The 18,163-nt window shown below is 38.4% G+C and overlaps 1 protein-coding gene across 3 annotated transcripts in view; it reads right to left on the bottom strand.

The window, feature by feature from the left end:
* Positions 1-18,163, bottom strand: part of LOC107563502 (rho GTPase-activating protein 42) — a 117,427-nt gene that overhangs the window by 77,202 nt on the left and 22,062 nt on the right. For all 3 annotated transcript variants that reach the window (XM_016248394.1, XM_016248395.1, XM_016248396.1), the window contains exon 2: positions 5,505-5,600. In XM_016248394.1, the coding sequence (XP_016103880.1) occupies positions 5,505-5,600 (96 nt within the window). The remainder of the gene's footprint in view (positions 1-5,504; positions 5,601-18,163) is intronic.

Here is an 18,163-nt window from a genome sequence, read left to right as displayed (position 1 = left end):
TTCCTCTCTCGCTTCTAGCATCTTCCCCTACAGTCCCTTTAGCTACAGTCTGATGCTGCTTTCCTCAGGGTGACGGTGAACATGCGGAGGACCTTTCCTATTTCTCTCATCCCTTTCACTAGCGTTTTCCTCTGCCGGTCTAAAGAGGGAGGATGGATTATGGGACGAGTCGCACACACGGTTCAGTGACCTTTGCTTTGTCCCCTCCGTCCACACACACACGTACATCTTTCAGAGTGTAGGTAGAAAGGGCCAGGCCAAGCAATCAGCTTCACTCGCCTTTGGTTTGGAAATCAAAGGGGTGAGACGACGAGCAAAAGTCCACAAAGCCTTGAGATGCACAGACAGATACGTGCAGAGCTGTACAATTCACCTGTACTGATGTTTGATTTCAGCAGTTCTATTAGTCAGTCTTTATCAAAAACGAAAAACAGACAGGGTGATTAGAATGATTGTATACACTTATTACTTACCAAATAAATAAATGACATTCAATACTGATTTAAGCTGAAATCATCGTCATATGGACTGTTCAAAATTAACACAAAAACATCAAACTATACTTGCGGTTACTGTACACTTCTGGTTATACTGCTGGCAAAACTGTCTCACATTTCTTTTCTTTTCTTTTTATTCAGTGCCACAGGAACAAGAGATATGACAGTCACATTAGAAATATCATTAGCTGCCAAAAAAACTTAAGTGCTTTTAAAACATGTTTTCAGCACTTTTAAAATTGGTTTCAAAAGGTTTGTGTGAAGTAATTTATAAAATGTGAGAAATTTGTATTTTCCTAAAAAAAAATGTATAACTGCATAATGCATTGTTCTTTACTCACCAAAATGTCATTGCGGGAAAAAACGCATCAAATACACAAATTTCTATCATGTACTCCAGTTTTCTGTTAATATAGGTTGCTGAATCCTTCCAAAACAATCTTAAGAATATACGTACAATGATAAAACAAATGCAAACGTGTTTCTTTTTATAGTCCACAAAGTTTACACGTATATACAGTGGGTACGGAAAGTATTGAGGTCCAATCAGTATAATCAAACACAGCTTGACTCAAATGAAGGTGTAGAACCATCTCCAGGATGATCAGAAGAAATGGACAGCCCCTGAGTTAAATATATGAGTGTCACAGCAAAGGGTCTGAATACTTAGGACCATGTGATATTTCAGTTTTTCTTTTTTAATAAATCTGCAAAAATGTCAACAATTCTGTGTTTTTCTGTCAATATGGGGTGCTGTGTGTACATTAATGAGGAAAAAAAATTAACTTAAATGATTTTAGCAAATGGCTGCAATATAACAAAGAGTGAAAAATTTAAGGGGGTCTGAATACTTTCCGTACCCACTGTATATGTATATATTTCTTTGTAAACGATGAAACTTTATGTAAAAAAAAAAAAGAAAAGTGTCCCGCATTTTTCATGTCGCTACTGAAACAGTGTATGTTTTAGTCCATTGGCTGAGACTGATTTTAACCACACCCCTAAATTTATGATCAGGAAATATTCCTGTGTCCCCCTCTCTCGCATAACTACATGGTGAATAGAAAGGCCCCATCATTTTGAGGTAAATGTGTTCAAAATTCTGAGAAATCTGTGTGTAACTTTAAGGAACGTCACTACCAAACACTTTTTTCTGCAATTAAGCACGCTTTTTGGAGAGTTATTCCATAACATTTAGTTTTTATATGTGTACAACTGTTCAAAACTGTGCTACCTAACGATGTGCTGATTAGCATCTTTGACCTAGGTTCAAAAGTATCTAAAATTGTCACTACCGAAATCCAGAATCGTGAAGCTCTAATATATTTGACCCTGGACCACACCACAATTTTAACCTTAAACCACATAAACACATTTAATTACACCAAATACATCATATGACTACTTAAAAAAATTATCTAACAAATAAGCTTGATCATGGGCTGGTGATTTTGTGGTATTCTGATACTCAATCAAACTTTGAATTATATGCTTCATATTATATGAATGGAGGGTATATGTTCTTTTGAGCCCAACTCATATTGTACATTTCAAACTATGTGGCAGCACTTTTTGTATTTCCTTAAGTCTGCACAATGAACTCTTATGTAAAGTTTTCCCCATAACAAATATTCCCCCTATATTTTGCCTATGTAAGCCCTATTTTGTTATTATTGTTGTTTATGCTGTTTATACTCATTTGCTTTGTTAAAGTAATTAAACTAATATACAATTCTAATACAATGTTTGTGTGTGTGTGTGTGTGTGTGTGTGTGTGTGTGTGTGTGTGTGTGTGTGTTTTAAACTAATACACACACACACACACACACACACACACACATACATATATGGGCCATTCTACAGAATTGGTGCAAACTACTGTCCCACAACCAAAAAACACATTTAAAAATCATTTAATTGTGTGTGTGTGTGTGTGTGTGTGTGTGTGTGTGTGTGCGTGTGTGTGTGTTTTAAACTAATACACACACACACACACACACACACATACATATATGGGCCATTCTACAGAATTGGTGCAAACTACTGTCCCACAACCAAAAAACACATTTAAAAATCATTTAATTATTCAAATCTTAGATGTTTATTAAGATCCTTCTATTATCTATTGAAACCCACAATAATATTTACAATATTAGTAAGCTTAATATATATAATCAAATAATAATTTATTGGGTACTTTCAATTGGGAGGTGGCTTCCCCGAACCCTAAAACCTAATGTTAACACCTTTCAACTTATTGAAATTATTTTTGTATTTTTTTATTGTTGTTTTTAAAAGTATGTTTTTGGTGCGACAGAGAGTACGGAAAGACTGGAAGCCAGCTGTTAGATGCAGATGGTTCTGAGCCAGCACACAATGCACAGAGCAGGACAGGAAGATAATAAACAAAGTAACGACACATAAGGAGAGAATGCAGGAACGAGAGAAGGATAGAAAGAGATGAATGGCTGCAAAAAGAGACAGAACAGAATGAGTGATCAACCCATCAGGGCGTATGAACTCTCAGCACATCTGTTCAGTGCCCACCGAGGGTGAGCCGTCTGCATTTTCCTTAATCTCTGACACAAATCACAATTAGTTACTCTGATCTCTTAAAGGGCTGAGCTGAGACCTTTTTGTCTGGAATATAAGCAAATCAATACAATACATTATGCATGCCGGGCAGGCAATCTCACTGAGACCTGCCTTGAGCTGTTGAGCTAAATCTGGACTGGGACAGGATATCAGCATGCCCGATGCTTGCTTTCATACGAGAATGCCTTTACTAATCAAAACGATGAATTGTAAGTCCTTCTGTGACTGCTCACATGCTAAAGATTGTAATCAATAGCCGAAAGGCAAAGAGTCGGAGTGGAAGAAAAAAAGAGGCTAGAAAAAAAAAACTCTGGGTGACTCTTCCAAGGAACTCATTTGGAATTTCCATGGATAGGTCTTGATTAAAATGACAATCCCAGCCATCTGGGACAGTGTGCGGGACATTTGGGATCAAGGAAGGAAACTATTCCTCAGAACATTAGGATAACTTTCCATTAAGATGATCTTAGTATGGTTAAGCAGATCATTTTTAATGGGCTTGAAGGAACATTTTATCGCTCAGATATTGCTTTTTCATAACTTAGGCGAGTTAATGGACTTCTTGGTTAGGAATCAACTTTCTCAGATGTTCTGCTAAAACTCCTTACGAGAAATAAAAATAGACACAAATGAGACAACTGTTGACGTACAGAAAGAGTTTAGAGAAAAACAATTGAGTGTGGATAGCATAGCTGTTATAATTCAGTCTTAAATAAATTAATATTTGATTTGAATATTTGTATTTGATGAGAAGGGTCTGAGCATCTGTTTTTTTGAAAGGTTTGGAAAGGTTACTTTGGAAATGTAACAGGTTACAGATTACAAGTTACCCTATTTAAAATGTAATAAGTAGTGTAACTTTTACAATTACTTAAAGTAATGTAACTGATTACATTTGATTACCTTTCTAAATTTCTCATTATTCATTTTCAAACATTTAAACCAGGCAGGGCTAATCTTACAGTAGTACTCAACACTGATTACTGTAAGACTTTCAAAATCCTTCATCACTTAAATTAAGACTATACAAAAATTATTTTAAAGCACAGCCACCACAAAATCAAACTTTAGCGCCTCTTTTTACTTTGAGATCGTTGTGAGGTTAAATACTGATTTAAAATCATAAGATTTTTTTGTTTGTTTTTGAAATCAAATCTTTGCATAGCTATGACTAGGGTTGGGTATCGATTGAGTTTTTTACGATACCGGTGCCAAATCGATACTTTTAAAACTGTACCGGTGCCTAAACGGTGCCTGAACCGATATTTAAAAAAAAAGAGCCACATAAAAAACGATGGATAACATTACAGAACATTAAAAATATAAAAAATAAATATACATAGCATTCACATGCTCCTTGGATGCTCTCATTTCCCGAGTTGTGCTTCCCTTACTCTAAGGCTAATAAATATATTTCACGATCTGGGTCATTATTTAATACAAAACAATATTTAATACAAAACCACACATAATGTTTCTACTGTATCTCTGTCAATCACTCTGATTTTTAGTTAAAATGAGTGAATTGACAGTGCTGTCTGTCACTGTCTTTAATCAGTTCTGTGAATTACTGTATGGTATGCCACATGCACTGTAATATGTTTTATATTAAATATTACATTTTCAAATGAAAATAGCTATATGATCGTTTTATAAAGTATGCGTTCATATGTGTTAAGGGCTAGATTTCCGCTGGAGGAAACAGCTATGGTGTGATGAGCGGTGAACGCAGCGAAAACTTTACAGTAGATGGGAAACCGATTGCTCCCTCGTGACCTTTTGTAAACTGTATTTATGACAAAGAACTGCACAGATACAGATATTATAACAATCTATCGATAAACACACACCTTGTGTCCTATGTTTGAGTCCGCTCGCGCTGCGCCGCCGTGGTTTGTGGAATTGAAGAGCGCGCTGAAAGACGTGGAGGAGACGAAAAGTCTGCCGCCTTTTTCATATGAAATTTAAAGAGGACTGACTCTTGAGGCGATCATGAATTTATGTACAGTTTATGGAGCTAATCGCTATAGCCCCGCTAAAAATGGCCTAGCGACATCCATGTGTCTTACGTCCATTTCAGAGAACAAGGACAAATACAAATACCCGGAGCCGTGTGAGACACTTTTTTATGGATGGGCGCTTTTTATTTAACTTCTTTTGGACTGATGCATGCAACACCTGCTGAGTGGCATTAAACAGCTTGAAAGATCAAAGACAATTTTTTATATAACTCCGACTGGATTCGTCTGAAAGAAGAAAGTCATATACACCTAGGATGACTTGAGGATGAGTAATTTACGGGCTAATTTTCATTTTTGGGTGAACTAACCCTTTAAAGGAATCCCATTTGTGATTTGTCATATACATCTACGAGACTGAATCAGTATTAGAAGCAGCAGACGCCACACTTACCAATGTTGACTTCATCATCCGTTTCTGCGTCACCAATACACTCAAACTGGAACTCCTGTAACGACTGGGAGAACTTCTGCACGGCTGCCGAGAGGTCTAAAAAAAAGATAGAGAGATTTGAACCATGAAAGTGTACACAATCACATGTATCTCCTGCAGAACAGTTTAACAAAACTATCATGGTGCATAAAATATCTTAAGATATGACATTCAATCAAAGACTACAGAAACACATGAACGCTAACTAAGAGATGAAATCAAACTAAAATCAAAGCCACTTGAGTCAAAGGTGTATCCTCTTTTCAACATAACCTTATGGGAGTCTGTATAAAAAGGCAAATACATAATCTTCACTCCGTGCTGAGAGTAAATGAGTTCTCATTTGGAGTGCTAAATGTACATCTCAGTCATCAAGAGTGGGTGGAAAGGACTTGCGCAGGAAATGCTAAGCAACTCAATCAAAAACGGTAATGAGACTGCAGAGAAAAGCAATTTCATCATGCCTTAAAAGAGGTGATAGATCCAACAAAAGCTCTCTGACAAAGAAAACTCTGAAAAGGTTTTCTCATTACTTGTTCCTTAATCTTCTATTTGGAAAAACGCAGGATTGGAAAATGGCTCTTTCAAGCTTAAGAGCATACGATTTGTCAAAAGAGCAATACGTAGGCATTCACAATGTGGCAGGGAGGAATACTAACTTTGCACTTTTTACTGTTGTTTTGGTAAATTTTTCATTGACCATCTATCAAGAAAGGCCATGAGGATGAATTGCAATGCTTATAGACCAGCATTAATATACAGACTGACACTGATCTGCCACAAGGGCGGCTTGTAATTTCAGAAAGATCAAAAGTTGATTCCATACAATTCTCAATCCTATGGCTGCTTTGCTGTTAATTTCAATGCAAGTCTAATTTGGGGCATTATGGCTCGCTTTGGACAAATCTATAAATAGCATTTATAGAGAGGACTGAAACGAGAACATAAGGTTATAGTTGTAATTTGCACTTAATGACTTTAATTTTCTTCCATTTCTGCTTTTTGTGCATCATAGAGGTGCATCAAACAATTTGTGTTCATTTTCTGCCCACTTTTTGACCTAACAAGGTCAATAGCAGACAGAAATAACATTTCTGTAACTTCTGGCTCCTTGAATCTCACTTATCAAACATACATACAGAATGCAGCGCTCAGGGAGGATACAGAGAACACTGCAATCTCACTTATAGTAAACACTGGAACATTCCACTTACAGGGTTCAATTCTAATGGATACAGATTCTATTTGGATAAATTAGCCATGATTCCTAACTAAAGAAAACATTGCAGCAAAGAGCAACAGGATGTGATGTGATTTTTCCCACATCCCATAAAAACAACAGCGCATCATCCACTTCTATAACACTTTTTCCCCTGAGGTCACAATTATAGTCAGTGTTTCTTGCACACAAATCAGTCACAGAAGTTAGAAATTTACTGTGAAATGTACTCTAAAATAGTTTTCATAACCATTTTCTTCCCTTTTTTGGCATTTAAAATTAACTCGGTTGCATCTTCTGCATTTAAGATATACAGAGTTCAGGCATGAAACTCTAGATGGCGCAGTCCGATAGGTCTAACTCAATCTGACCTAATGACATCATTAGCACATGGCACAGCTGATTGGTTCTCTCCTGTATCAGTAGCCAATGAGCTCGCTGCTCAACATTCAAATATATGACTAGTGCTTGCCTATATAAGAAAACAAAATGAAAATCAATTAAATGCAAAGAAAAACTAGAAATTCGAAGTTTGTCAAAAAAAACGTTGTAATGTTTGAAACGTGACATATATAGAAATGTGCATTGAGTTTTCATTTTTTCAGTTATGAAATAAATTAACACTTCCAGAAGGCACTATCTGTGTTGAATCTTTTGAATTAAATTTATCTTCCTGTCATTCCAATTCAACATCTTATGGGGTGTGGCCAATTCAAATAAAATTCATGATTTGAAAGGGTGCTAATATTTCAAAGGGATAATTCACCCCAAAACGAATAATTTACTCACACTCAAGTAGTTCCAAACCTGTATGAGTTTCTATCTTCTGCTGAACACAAAAGATGATACTGTGAAGAACATGGGTCATCAAACAGTCGCTGATCTCCTTTGATTTCCATAGTATGGACAAAATAAGTAAATAAATAAAAACATACTATGGAAGTCAATGGGGACCAGTTTTGCCCAAGCGTGACAGCAACAAACTAAACCCCTCATAACACCTTATAACTGCAGAGCAGTGCCCTGAAAAAACATGTACTACACAAGAAAATGCTTAAGTCTAGTCATAGCTTCTAACTGAGATAAACACAGGAATTTAATCCAGTATAAGGTTTGATCTGTGGCCTTATGCTTCGCCCAAGCACTGAGAGTGCATAACAAGGTTATCCACCGATGTGTTGAGTGAGCATGTATATCATCTCATGCCATGCACCAGCTCTGAGACTCCAGGGTGCTGGTCAATAATCTGTTTGAGATGTGAGTCTGCTCAGTCAAGCTGAATGAGTCCCATCAATAATGCAGCGCCCTTCACCTCTCGTACCGACAGACAGCATCACCACTGCAGCGCTGATCCACAACCACAGTACTTTCCTAAAACCTTCACTGAGAGCATTAATGTCTAATAGGCCTGGCTTTTCTCAAGATCAGAGGTTGAATAAAACGCAAGCGGGTGTCTTCAAGGGGAGAAGGGGGAGGACACCTGCTGCTGTCCAATCGGAAACACCTGTAAAGTCACACCTCTGCCACTGAGGTCTCCATTGTGGGCATTTTGCTTCCTTTTCCCTCCTGTATTACCTCAGCTCTCCAAACTGTCTCCTTATCTCTATAGATAATGGCTTGTAGATCTGCTGTCCATCTCCACAGAGCTGTCACTTTGAGACACGGTTTTGGAGCACACTGCCTTATAAATAACCTTAAGACTAACATATTGATACTAACACCCAAAAAACTTTAATTCTGATTTCATGGGGACTTTAAGCTTTTTTTTGGGTGGGGAGATTGGATATCGGATCCATACTTAAAGCACACCTACATGCAATGCTGCCTAAGACTTTGACCCAAACTAGTAATGTTCTGCGGCGCATAATTTTGCTAGACGTTTTTGAACAGCTTTTGTGTCAGAACCACACCTATGATGCCTAAAGATGTTCCCTAGGTAGGCATCGCAATGGGTTTTGAAACACAACTCTTGATTCAGACATCTGGTGTAATGAACACACTGCCAAGAGTAACACAGCCAGTAAGAACGAGTACAAAATTTTACATATGTAAGTTCACACTGGGTTTTAATAATAAATCAGTAAGAATAAGATGGAATACTGGATTCAAAAAGGCTGACAGAGTAGTGTGAGCTGTCACAAAGCATTACACACTCAAACTGACTCGCAAAAGCTGCAAGTGAACATAGAACCAGCTGGAACCACTCCCTATAACACACATACTAAGAGACACTATGTGTCATTACCTCCCAAGTTTCAGGGGTAGAACCAAAAAAAAACATTCCCCTACAAGACAATACAAGCTCAAAGGGCAAAACTAGATAGTAGAGGAGCATGTTCAGAGGACATTTCTTAAAAGGTCACATACATCCACCCTGCTGCCTCTCAGACCTTGCAAGATTTATTTTCTTTTGCCTGTTACTTCATTTTCTCTCTCTTACATTCACTCTCATTTAAGAAATAGTTCACTCAAAACTGAAAATTCAGTCATTATTTACTCGCCCTCATGCCATTTCAAACTCGTATGGTAATTTTTCATTTTTATGGAACATAGAGAATTTTGGAAAAATATTCACTTGCTTCTTTCATACAATATTCATAGACTAGTCTTTCCAAAAAAGAAGAAAATAAAATTGTTGGGAGAAACATGTTAAAAAAAAAATTGGTGGGCATTAACTATGCCATTGATAATGTGTTATTTGTTAAATAACAACATATCCAGTTACTTTGTCAACTAAGTAACATTTTATAAAACAAAATAAATATATAAATACATTGATTTAAAAAAATGTATGTTTGGAGAAATAAGGGTATATATAAGATTTACAAGCAAGTTTTTTTGTGTGCGTGAACATGATTGGCTTTGTGTTTTACCAAAATTAGCACTTCTAATGTAAAACATTTTTTTAAATTTAATTTCAGTTAAAGTTTATTTTATTTCAAGTAATGATTTTATTTATTTTTATGTTTTAATTTTAGTTCATGATAATATTCCTGGTGGAGATGATGCATTCTGATGCCATAATATCGATTTGTTTGAGGAACAACCCAAAATGTAAGTACTTATTCAGAAATATACAAAAATATATCATGGTTGTGATGGGAGATCATCATATGGCCTCAGAAGACTTGGAATATAACACATGGATGTCATACTACTTTAATGGTGCTTTTCTGTGTTTTTTGGAGCTTGACAGACTTGTCACTGTGAACTGTCACTGTATGTAAAAGAGTTGTGTGAAAATCTCTTTGTATTCTACAAAAAATAACAGTACAAGTACTTGGAATAACATGAGGGAAAGTAAATAATGACAGAATTTTTTATATTTTGTGTGAACTATCCTTTTAAACATGATCCAATGTGTACAGAACATGCATGTCGCCACTTAGCAACATTCCTGTTATGACATTAACAAGCACAATGCATCTGGCGTGTAATATTGTAGCGAGTGTAATTACAGGGCATGCTGTGGAACCTGGCAGCAGAGGCAGCGTGCACACATGACGGGCTTCTAGTCTGCTTTTATCACAGGTTTCATCTGATGTCACACCTCCACACAGCCTGCCATGGAAGAGTGCCTCCATAGCTCACTGCCTGTTAGGGAAAGGACATTTCCTCCGGCCCTGCTACAACAACAAGCCATAAGAGACAGTGACGGTACTTGTGTTTAATAGTGTGTTGCAGATAGTGGGTGGCTGCGTGTATGTGTATATGTTTTTTTATGTGTATGTGTGGGTGTGTAGAAAAAAGGCATTTCAGTTCTGTCTTCACATTCCATCGGTTGGAATACAGTCAATAATGAGGCAAATCACATCTTTTATAGTGATAATATGATATCTCACTCAAGTCGCTAAAAAACAACAAATAGAGAATGAGAGAGAGCATTCGCTGTAAAACTTACTTAAAGCATGCAGTGTGCTCAGTGAATTCCACTGGATGATACTAAATTTAAACATCAGTAACGGTTTAAAGTAAGCTTTGAAGTCAACATAAAATGACAATCAAATACCATTTTACTTCCTTAATCAGGGTTTGAAATGAATGTTTTCACTCACCAGCCAGTTCGTATGGAGCCCCAGATATGACAAACATATGGGAAAAAAATGCCACGAATGAAGAATTCATTCCTAGGATATATTAATTTGTTCCCCATGATTTATTAATTCAATCCCTCATTTTAGGCAAATTGTGACTATGTTGTAATAATTGGCTCCCACAATTTATTAATTCATTCCCTTGTTTAATTTAAAGCAGTACAACTTTACATTTATGCAGTTATAGTACAGTGTGGCCAGGATTTAAAGGGATAGTTCACCCAAAAACGAAAATGACCCCATGATTTACTCACCCTCAAGCCAGGTGTAAATGTCGTTCTTCTTTCAAAATAATACAATTGGAGTTATATAAAAAAATGGCCTGGCTCTTCCAAGCTTTATAATGGCAAATGAATGGTGGTCAAGGTTTGGAGGCAAAATAAAGTGCATCCATCCATCATAAAAAGTGCTCCACGTGGCACAGGGGGGTTAATAAAGGCCTTCTGTAGCTAATTGACGCATTTGTGTAAGAAAAGTATTCATATTTAAAACTTTATAAAGTGTAATCTCTAGCTTCCGCTAACTGTCGTGCACACGTTCACGAGAGAGTGAACCAAGTTTTGTTTACAGCAAAGGAAAACCAGTGTCCTCTTGGCTTATATCAAAATCCTCTGACACTTTTCCTTACAAATCCTTGTTTTCTACTTCTAATTCATGACCGTTTTTTTGTTTTGCTCGCTCCTTTGCGCTTCCGCATTCATTACTTCTCACCGGAGCTTACACTATGTAAATCATGGGGTAATTTTCATTAACTAAAATGAGGAAACAAATAAGTTGTGGGAAAAACTGTTAATTTGTGGCTACGATATATTTTATTAATATTAATATATAGAGTCCAGGGCTCTGTAAATTAGACAAGCCAAAACAAAAATCTCAGGGAAAAAAAAGCTTGATTTTAAATATATGCATTTTATTTCATCTGATTCGGAGGCTTTCAGCTGTACGACAGTCACTCAAGCAGATATCGTAAAAAAAAAAATAGAAAAAGACAAAATTCTCAAGTGACTTCTCTTATAAAACAGCATTTTAGCTCACTTAAAGATTAGCTGACACGCTTTGAATTCATAAAGTAATCAGTTTCCTCACAAAAGTCAGGGTACTGAATTCAGTGTATTGAAGCCTCTCCAATACTGACTCCATTCAAAATCACGAGAGAGTGAACCAAGTTTTGTTTACAGCAAAGGAAAACCAGTGTCCTCTTGGCTTATATCAAAATCCTCTGACACTTTTCCTTACAAATCCTTGTTTTCTACTTCTAATTCATGACCGTTTTTTTGTTTTGCTCGCTCCTTTGCGCTTCCGCATTCATTACTTCTCACCGGAGCTTACACTATGTAAATCATGGGGTAATTTTCATTAACTAAAATGAGGAAACAAATAAGTTGTGGGAAAAACTGTTAATTTGTGGCTACGATATATTTTATTAATATTAATATATAGAGTCCAGGGCTCTGTAAATTAGACTAGCCAAAACAAAAATCTCAGGAAAAAAAAAAAGCTTGATTTTAAATATATGCATTTTATTTCATCTGATTCGGAAAAAAAGCCAACCCATTCTCACTCCAAAGGGGATAATGATAATAAAAAGTCATGCCCCAAATATCATGTCATGACGATAAAATTATATCCCAGCATATAATTACATGATAATAAAATCCCCATGCCCTTCGCATCAGTATATCAATGGCAAATGTTTCTCAATGAAAGCAATATGGCACATTGCAATAAAGGCCTAAAGGGCGCTGTTGCTGTTGGCATCTGTAGAATGACACGCATAAGTTGTGGAATTGCAGCGTTTATCAGAAACCTAGGAAACGAGAATGGTACCGGATGAGATAAGCCGTGCCTAAAACATTTCCCAGGTATCGCACATCGATACGTCTTTCTGTACTTTTCAAGTTCAAGGCGAACATTAACTAAAATGAGGAAACAAATAAGTTGTGGGAAAAACTGTTAATTTGTGGCTACGATATATTTTATTAATATTAATATATAGAGTCCAGGGCTCTGTAAATTAGACTAGCCAAAACAAAAATCTCAGGAAAAAAAAAAAGCTTGATTTTAAATATATGCATTTTATTTCATCTGATTCGGAAAAAAAGCCAACCCATTCTCACTCCAAAGGGGATAATGATAATAAAAAGTCATGCCCCAAATATCATGTCATGACGATAAAATTATATCCCAGCATATAATTACATGATAATAAAATCCCCATGCCCTTCGCATCAGTATATCAATGGCAAATGTTTCTCAATGAAAGCAATATGGCACATTGCAATAAAGGCCTAAAGGGCGCTGTTGGCATCTGTAGAATGACACGCATAAGTTGTGGAATTGCAGCGTTTATCAGAAACCTAGGAAATGAGAATGGTACCGGTTGAGATAAGCCGTGCCTAAAACATTTCCCAGGTATCGCACATCGATACGTCTTTCTGTACTTTTCAAGTTCAAGGCGACAGTTCATAACAGTGAATCTAATTATCTAAAATGAAGCACAGACAAACAAACAAACAAATAAATAAATAAATATTTCCAAAAAAAGGCAAAATGGCCAATCTTTCAGCCTAGGGTGAACTCAGTATGTACATATATTTGTCCCAAATAGTTGTCTTTGAAATTTGATGGAAATCTATGTGAATGGCACTCTGTTTCATGGCAAGGATTTTGATCAGCCCCTGAAGTCGTCGCCATCAGTGTGCATACATTCATAGAAAACAATGTGTTTGAAAAAGTTCCTTTAATAGCAAGTCCGTTCACTTCATGGCCATCTTGGGAACAAGATGCAAGCACAGCTCCCAACTGCCTGAATGTGTAAACACTGCAATGTCAAAAATCACATACCAATGGGAGTCACTTTTAGTGAATGAATAATATCTTATGTTCTACACTATATGCTAGCACCCCATAAAAGCAAAAATAACATTTAGCAGATATAAGCATTTAATTTTTTTTTTTTGCTATATTGAAAGCTAATATATAGCCATTATACTGAAGTTTCATCATTTAAAAAACTTTTTTTTTTGGTCCAATAAAATGTGAACATTTTTGTCAAATAAAATGATCGCTATAGTCTCAGAAAAAAAAAAAAAGTATGAAAGCTGTCACTGGGGCATTACCTCTTCAGAAGCTCCATACTGGTACCAAAAAGGGACAACTTAGTACATATTAGTATCTGAAAGGTACAAAAGTGCATTTTTTAAATTTAATTAAAAATGTATTATTAATTGATTATTAATAAAGTAATTATTTAAAAAATGCAAAAGAATGTATTGCCTTTCTTTTGCCTTTTTTTCTGCATAATACAGTATTTGTGTTGCATTCCTAAATGCTTGTGGATGCATTTCTAAAATGACTTTACATGTCAAACCATTTGCAAAGTACACAAAGCGATTATACCACTTTTAAAAGCATAGCCTTGTCTAAAAAACAGACCTACAACTGTATTATCTGCCTATCCGACAAATTCCACAGCTCTTGGAAAAAGTCTACTGTGTATTTTCATAAACGCGGACACCAGCAGGATCACTTAACATCATTTATTTATCCATAACAGACTGTCACACGCGTGAAGGGACCATTAATGTTTCCTTTGTTCGAGGTTCATATAAAAGTCATGAAACAGAACTGCCAAATTATAATGTTCTTTTGAAGGCTGACAGGTAATGTATTACCGAACGTCTCGGAGAGAACTTGTATTCCTCTGATACCCAATCAGATGCTCTTGATAGGAAGACCATACTGATTTGCCATGAGAGCAGCCCATCAAAGAGGCCCTCGTCTACCTCCAGTTTAACAAGAAGCAAGGGATTGTTCTCTCATTGAACCTTAGGAGTTCCTTGTCCTTTGATTCCACTCAGAGGGGATCGAAAGTGGATGAGTCTTGCTCCAGGTAACGATGACAATCGCTCATCAGCCTCTCAGCGGGGGTGTCAGCCGGAGGAAATCAGGCCTGGCACTCCTCCAGTCAGCATCTCTCTGAGCACCGATCCCCCAGTCAGGCCTGCTGAATCTCAACCTAAACGACACTGCATGTGCTTGAAACTCGAAAAAATTCATGGAGAGGGGTAATATATATTTGATCTTTGAATTTACATGGCCAGGTGACTTCTTTAAGACCTGTTGGAAGGCTGTTGCTTAATAATAGCTCATCAGATCTATCTCATTGGGCCCACAGCACTTTAAAAGTATAGGCTTGTAACCAACTTCGCGCCACTTTTGACATCCGTAGCCTATATATTTTACAACCTATGTATTAAATGTTTGCACTTTTCAAGGTGACTCCGATCAAATCACGTGGATTGTTAAAAGAACAGTTCACCGAAAAAGGAACATTTCCAAAAAAACTCTCCGGCAATCCGAGATGTAGATGAGATGTTTCTTCATCAGGACAGATTAGGAGAAACCATCACCAGTGAATGGGTGCCGTCAGAATGAGAGTGCTGATAAAAACGTAACAATAATCCACAAGTATATCCATGTCACGAATCCGGTCCTTGGCCTTCCGGCCGATTGCCACTAGAGGTCCCTCTACCATTACATTGACTCTCACACTACACAGACTGTTATATGTCACGCCGGACTACATTTCCCATCATTCATTGCACTTACACAGCTGAATTCACTGATCACACAGCCGTCACTATCACACACTCACCTGAGAGCCATTACATACTCTATTTAACACTTTCTCAGTTCCTGTTCAGATTGCCGTGTATTGTTCTGCATTTTCCACTCCCCTAGTGTTAGCTGCATTACCGAGCCTAGTGTCTTTTATGTTCATCGTCTTGCCTTGTCTGTTTCCCCCGTGTTCTGATCACTGCCTGTGGACCTGGATTATCCCTCGAGTCTCGCCCAATTGGATACTGTTCGCCCCTGCTCTTGCCTTGCCATCAATATACCTGTTTGCCATTGTCTGACCTATGCCTGTTTTTGACCACCTCTCTTATGAATAAAGCCTTGCAGATGGATCCGCACGCTTCCTGTATTCCCTCTGTTACAGAATACACGGCCCAACAAGGATCCAGCACCTTTTCAGAGGAACATTGGCCAGGTATGGACACGGCAAGGATTTTGTTAGCCCTTAGACAGGGCCCGCGATCACTAGAGAACTATGGTCGCAAATTTTTAGCCATAGCACACTATTCTGATCTACCAGACTGTCTTTTGATAGAGTTTTTTTGTGATGGCCTTTTGAGCTTAGACGTGAGGGTCCGCGTTCGTCACTGAGTTGTTTTTTGGACTTTGCTTTGTTGACTGTTGGCTCTCTATTCACTGTGGGTATCGCAGAAGAACGCGACCCCGCACTCACTCGTGTAATGGCCCCCACACTAGATTACGCTCACAAAATGGCGGATACAACAGAGCCCCGTTATGTAAAAGTTGATCTTCATGAACCAAGTCAAATCACAGTTGATCATCGTGAGTCAAGTCAAGTCACAGCTTATCTTCCTGAGTCCAGTCAAGTCACAGCTGATCTTCCTGAGTCACGTCACAGCTGATCCTCCTGAGTCACGTCACAGCTGATCCTCCTGAGTCACGTCACAGCTGATCCTCCTGAGTCACGTCACAGCTGATCCTCCTGAGTCACGTCACAGCTGATCCTCCTGAGTCACGTCACAGCTGATCCTCCTGAGTCACGTCACAGCTGATCCTCCTGAGTCACGTCACAGCTGATCCTCCTGAGTCACGTCACAGCTGATCCTCCTGAGTCACGTCACAGCTGATCCTCCTGAGTCACGTCACAGCTGATCCTCCTGAGTCACGTCACAGCTGATCCTCCTGAGTCACGTCACAGCTGATCCTCCTGAGTCACGTCACAGCTGATCCTCCTGAGTCACGTCACAGCTGATCCTCCTGAGTCACGTCACAGCTGATCCTCCTGAGTCACGTCACAGCTGATCTTCCTGAGTCCAGTCAAGTCACAGCTGATCTCCCTGAGTCCAGTCAAGTCACAGTTGTTCTTTGTGAGTCAAGTCACAGTTGATCGTCGTGAGTCCAGTCACGTCACAGCTGATCTTCCTGAGTCACGTCACAGCTGATCTTCCTGAGTCACGTCACAGCTGATCATCCTGAGTCACGTCACGTCACAGCTGATCATCAGGAGTCTTGTCATGTCCTGTCTGTTGCACCCAGATCATCAAGGTCAGTGTTTAGGTATCCCAGTCTGGTATCTAGTGTGAGGGATACACCAATGGTGTCTGCACGCACAGCTGATATCCAGCCCCAAGACTCACTCCAGTGCCAGCTCCTCGAAAGCGCTTTGCTGTGCCTGCTCATCCAGAACACTCTCCACTGCCAGCCCCACGTAAGCGCTATCCTGATCCCCAGTACTGCCCTGGAAGGGCTCCAGATCCTCAGTTCCGCCCAGGAAGGGTTTATGTCACTGAGTTAAGCCCAGGGTGGGCTCCTGCTCTGTCTGCTCCGCCATGGAGGTTTTCTGCTCAGTCTGCTCTGCCCTGGTGGGCTCCTGTTCTGTCTGCTCCACCTTGGTGCCCTGCTCTGCCGGCTTTGCCTCAGTTCCAAGTCTCTCCATTTCCACATGGATCTGGCCCACCGTCCCTCCCCCTGTTCCGCCTCCGCTCCACCACCACAATGACGTGCTTATCAGAGGCACGGAGGCTACTACATGCATTAGATGAACTGTGACAGAGGAACCAAACAGTGTAGCTTTATTTCCACCAGAGAAATACTTGTCGTTAGTGTGGGACCATTTTGGGTACACCAAGAATGACCAGGGTGTCATTTAAATATTGCTGTAAAAATCTGCTGCTAAAGAGCGAATACATAAGGGATAATGCACGGCTTGATGTACATTGAATGATTTTAATGCACGATGTGAAGATAAGAACCACCTGACGCGAAGCATTTGTGACTGAAAACTACTGCGTGTGACTGAAAATGTTTTAGGAGCACCAGTGCGACTGACCCGATCATCATCATATTTGTGATCGTTGAGGGGAGCTTCAAAGCTTTCTACGTGTTTTTGCAGTGTTGAGTAATGTATCACAGACATATCTCACAAATCCTTTCATAAGCAAAGCATAGACCGGGTGTAACTAAGAGATTCATTGCGCAGTGTAGAGAGCTTCGTTGATTATAAATGTGCGATCGAGATGAACTAAGATGAGTGACAGCTTTTAATGATTTTTAAGGGAGTTTGTAAATGTGATACTGATTTAATACAATACAATTCAATAAACAAGAAGTTAATATTAAGTGACTTACATTGTCTGACTATAACACTATTGTCTGATTTTGCTCTATTTCGTCGTCGAAAATAGTTTAAAACAAAGACACAGCAGAGC

Source organism: Sinocyclocheilus grahami, unplaced genomic scaffold, assembly GCF_001515645.1.
Source record: "Sinocyclocheilus grahami isolate Dianchi unplaced genomic scaffold, SAMN03320097.WGS_v1.1 scaffold877.1, whole genome shotgun sequence".
Taxonomy (NCBI): Eukaryota; Metazoa; Chordata; class Actinopteri; order Cypriniformes; family Cyprinidae; genus Sinocyclocheilus; species Sinocyclocheilus grahami.
The sequence above is the reverse complement of the archived record's forward strand: the minus strand, read 5'-3'. Positions and strand labels throughout refer to the sequence as shown.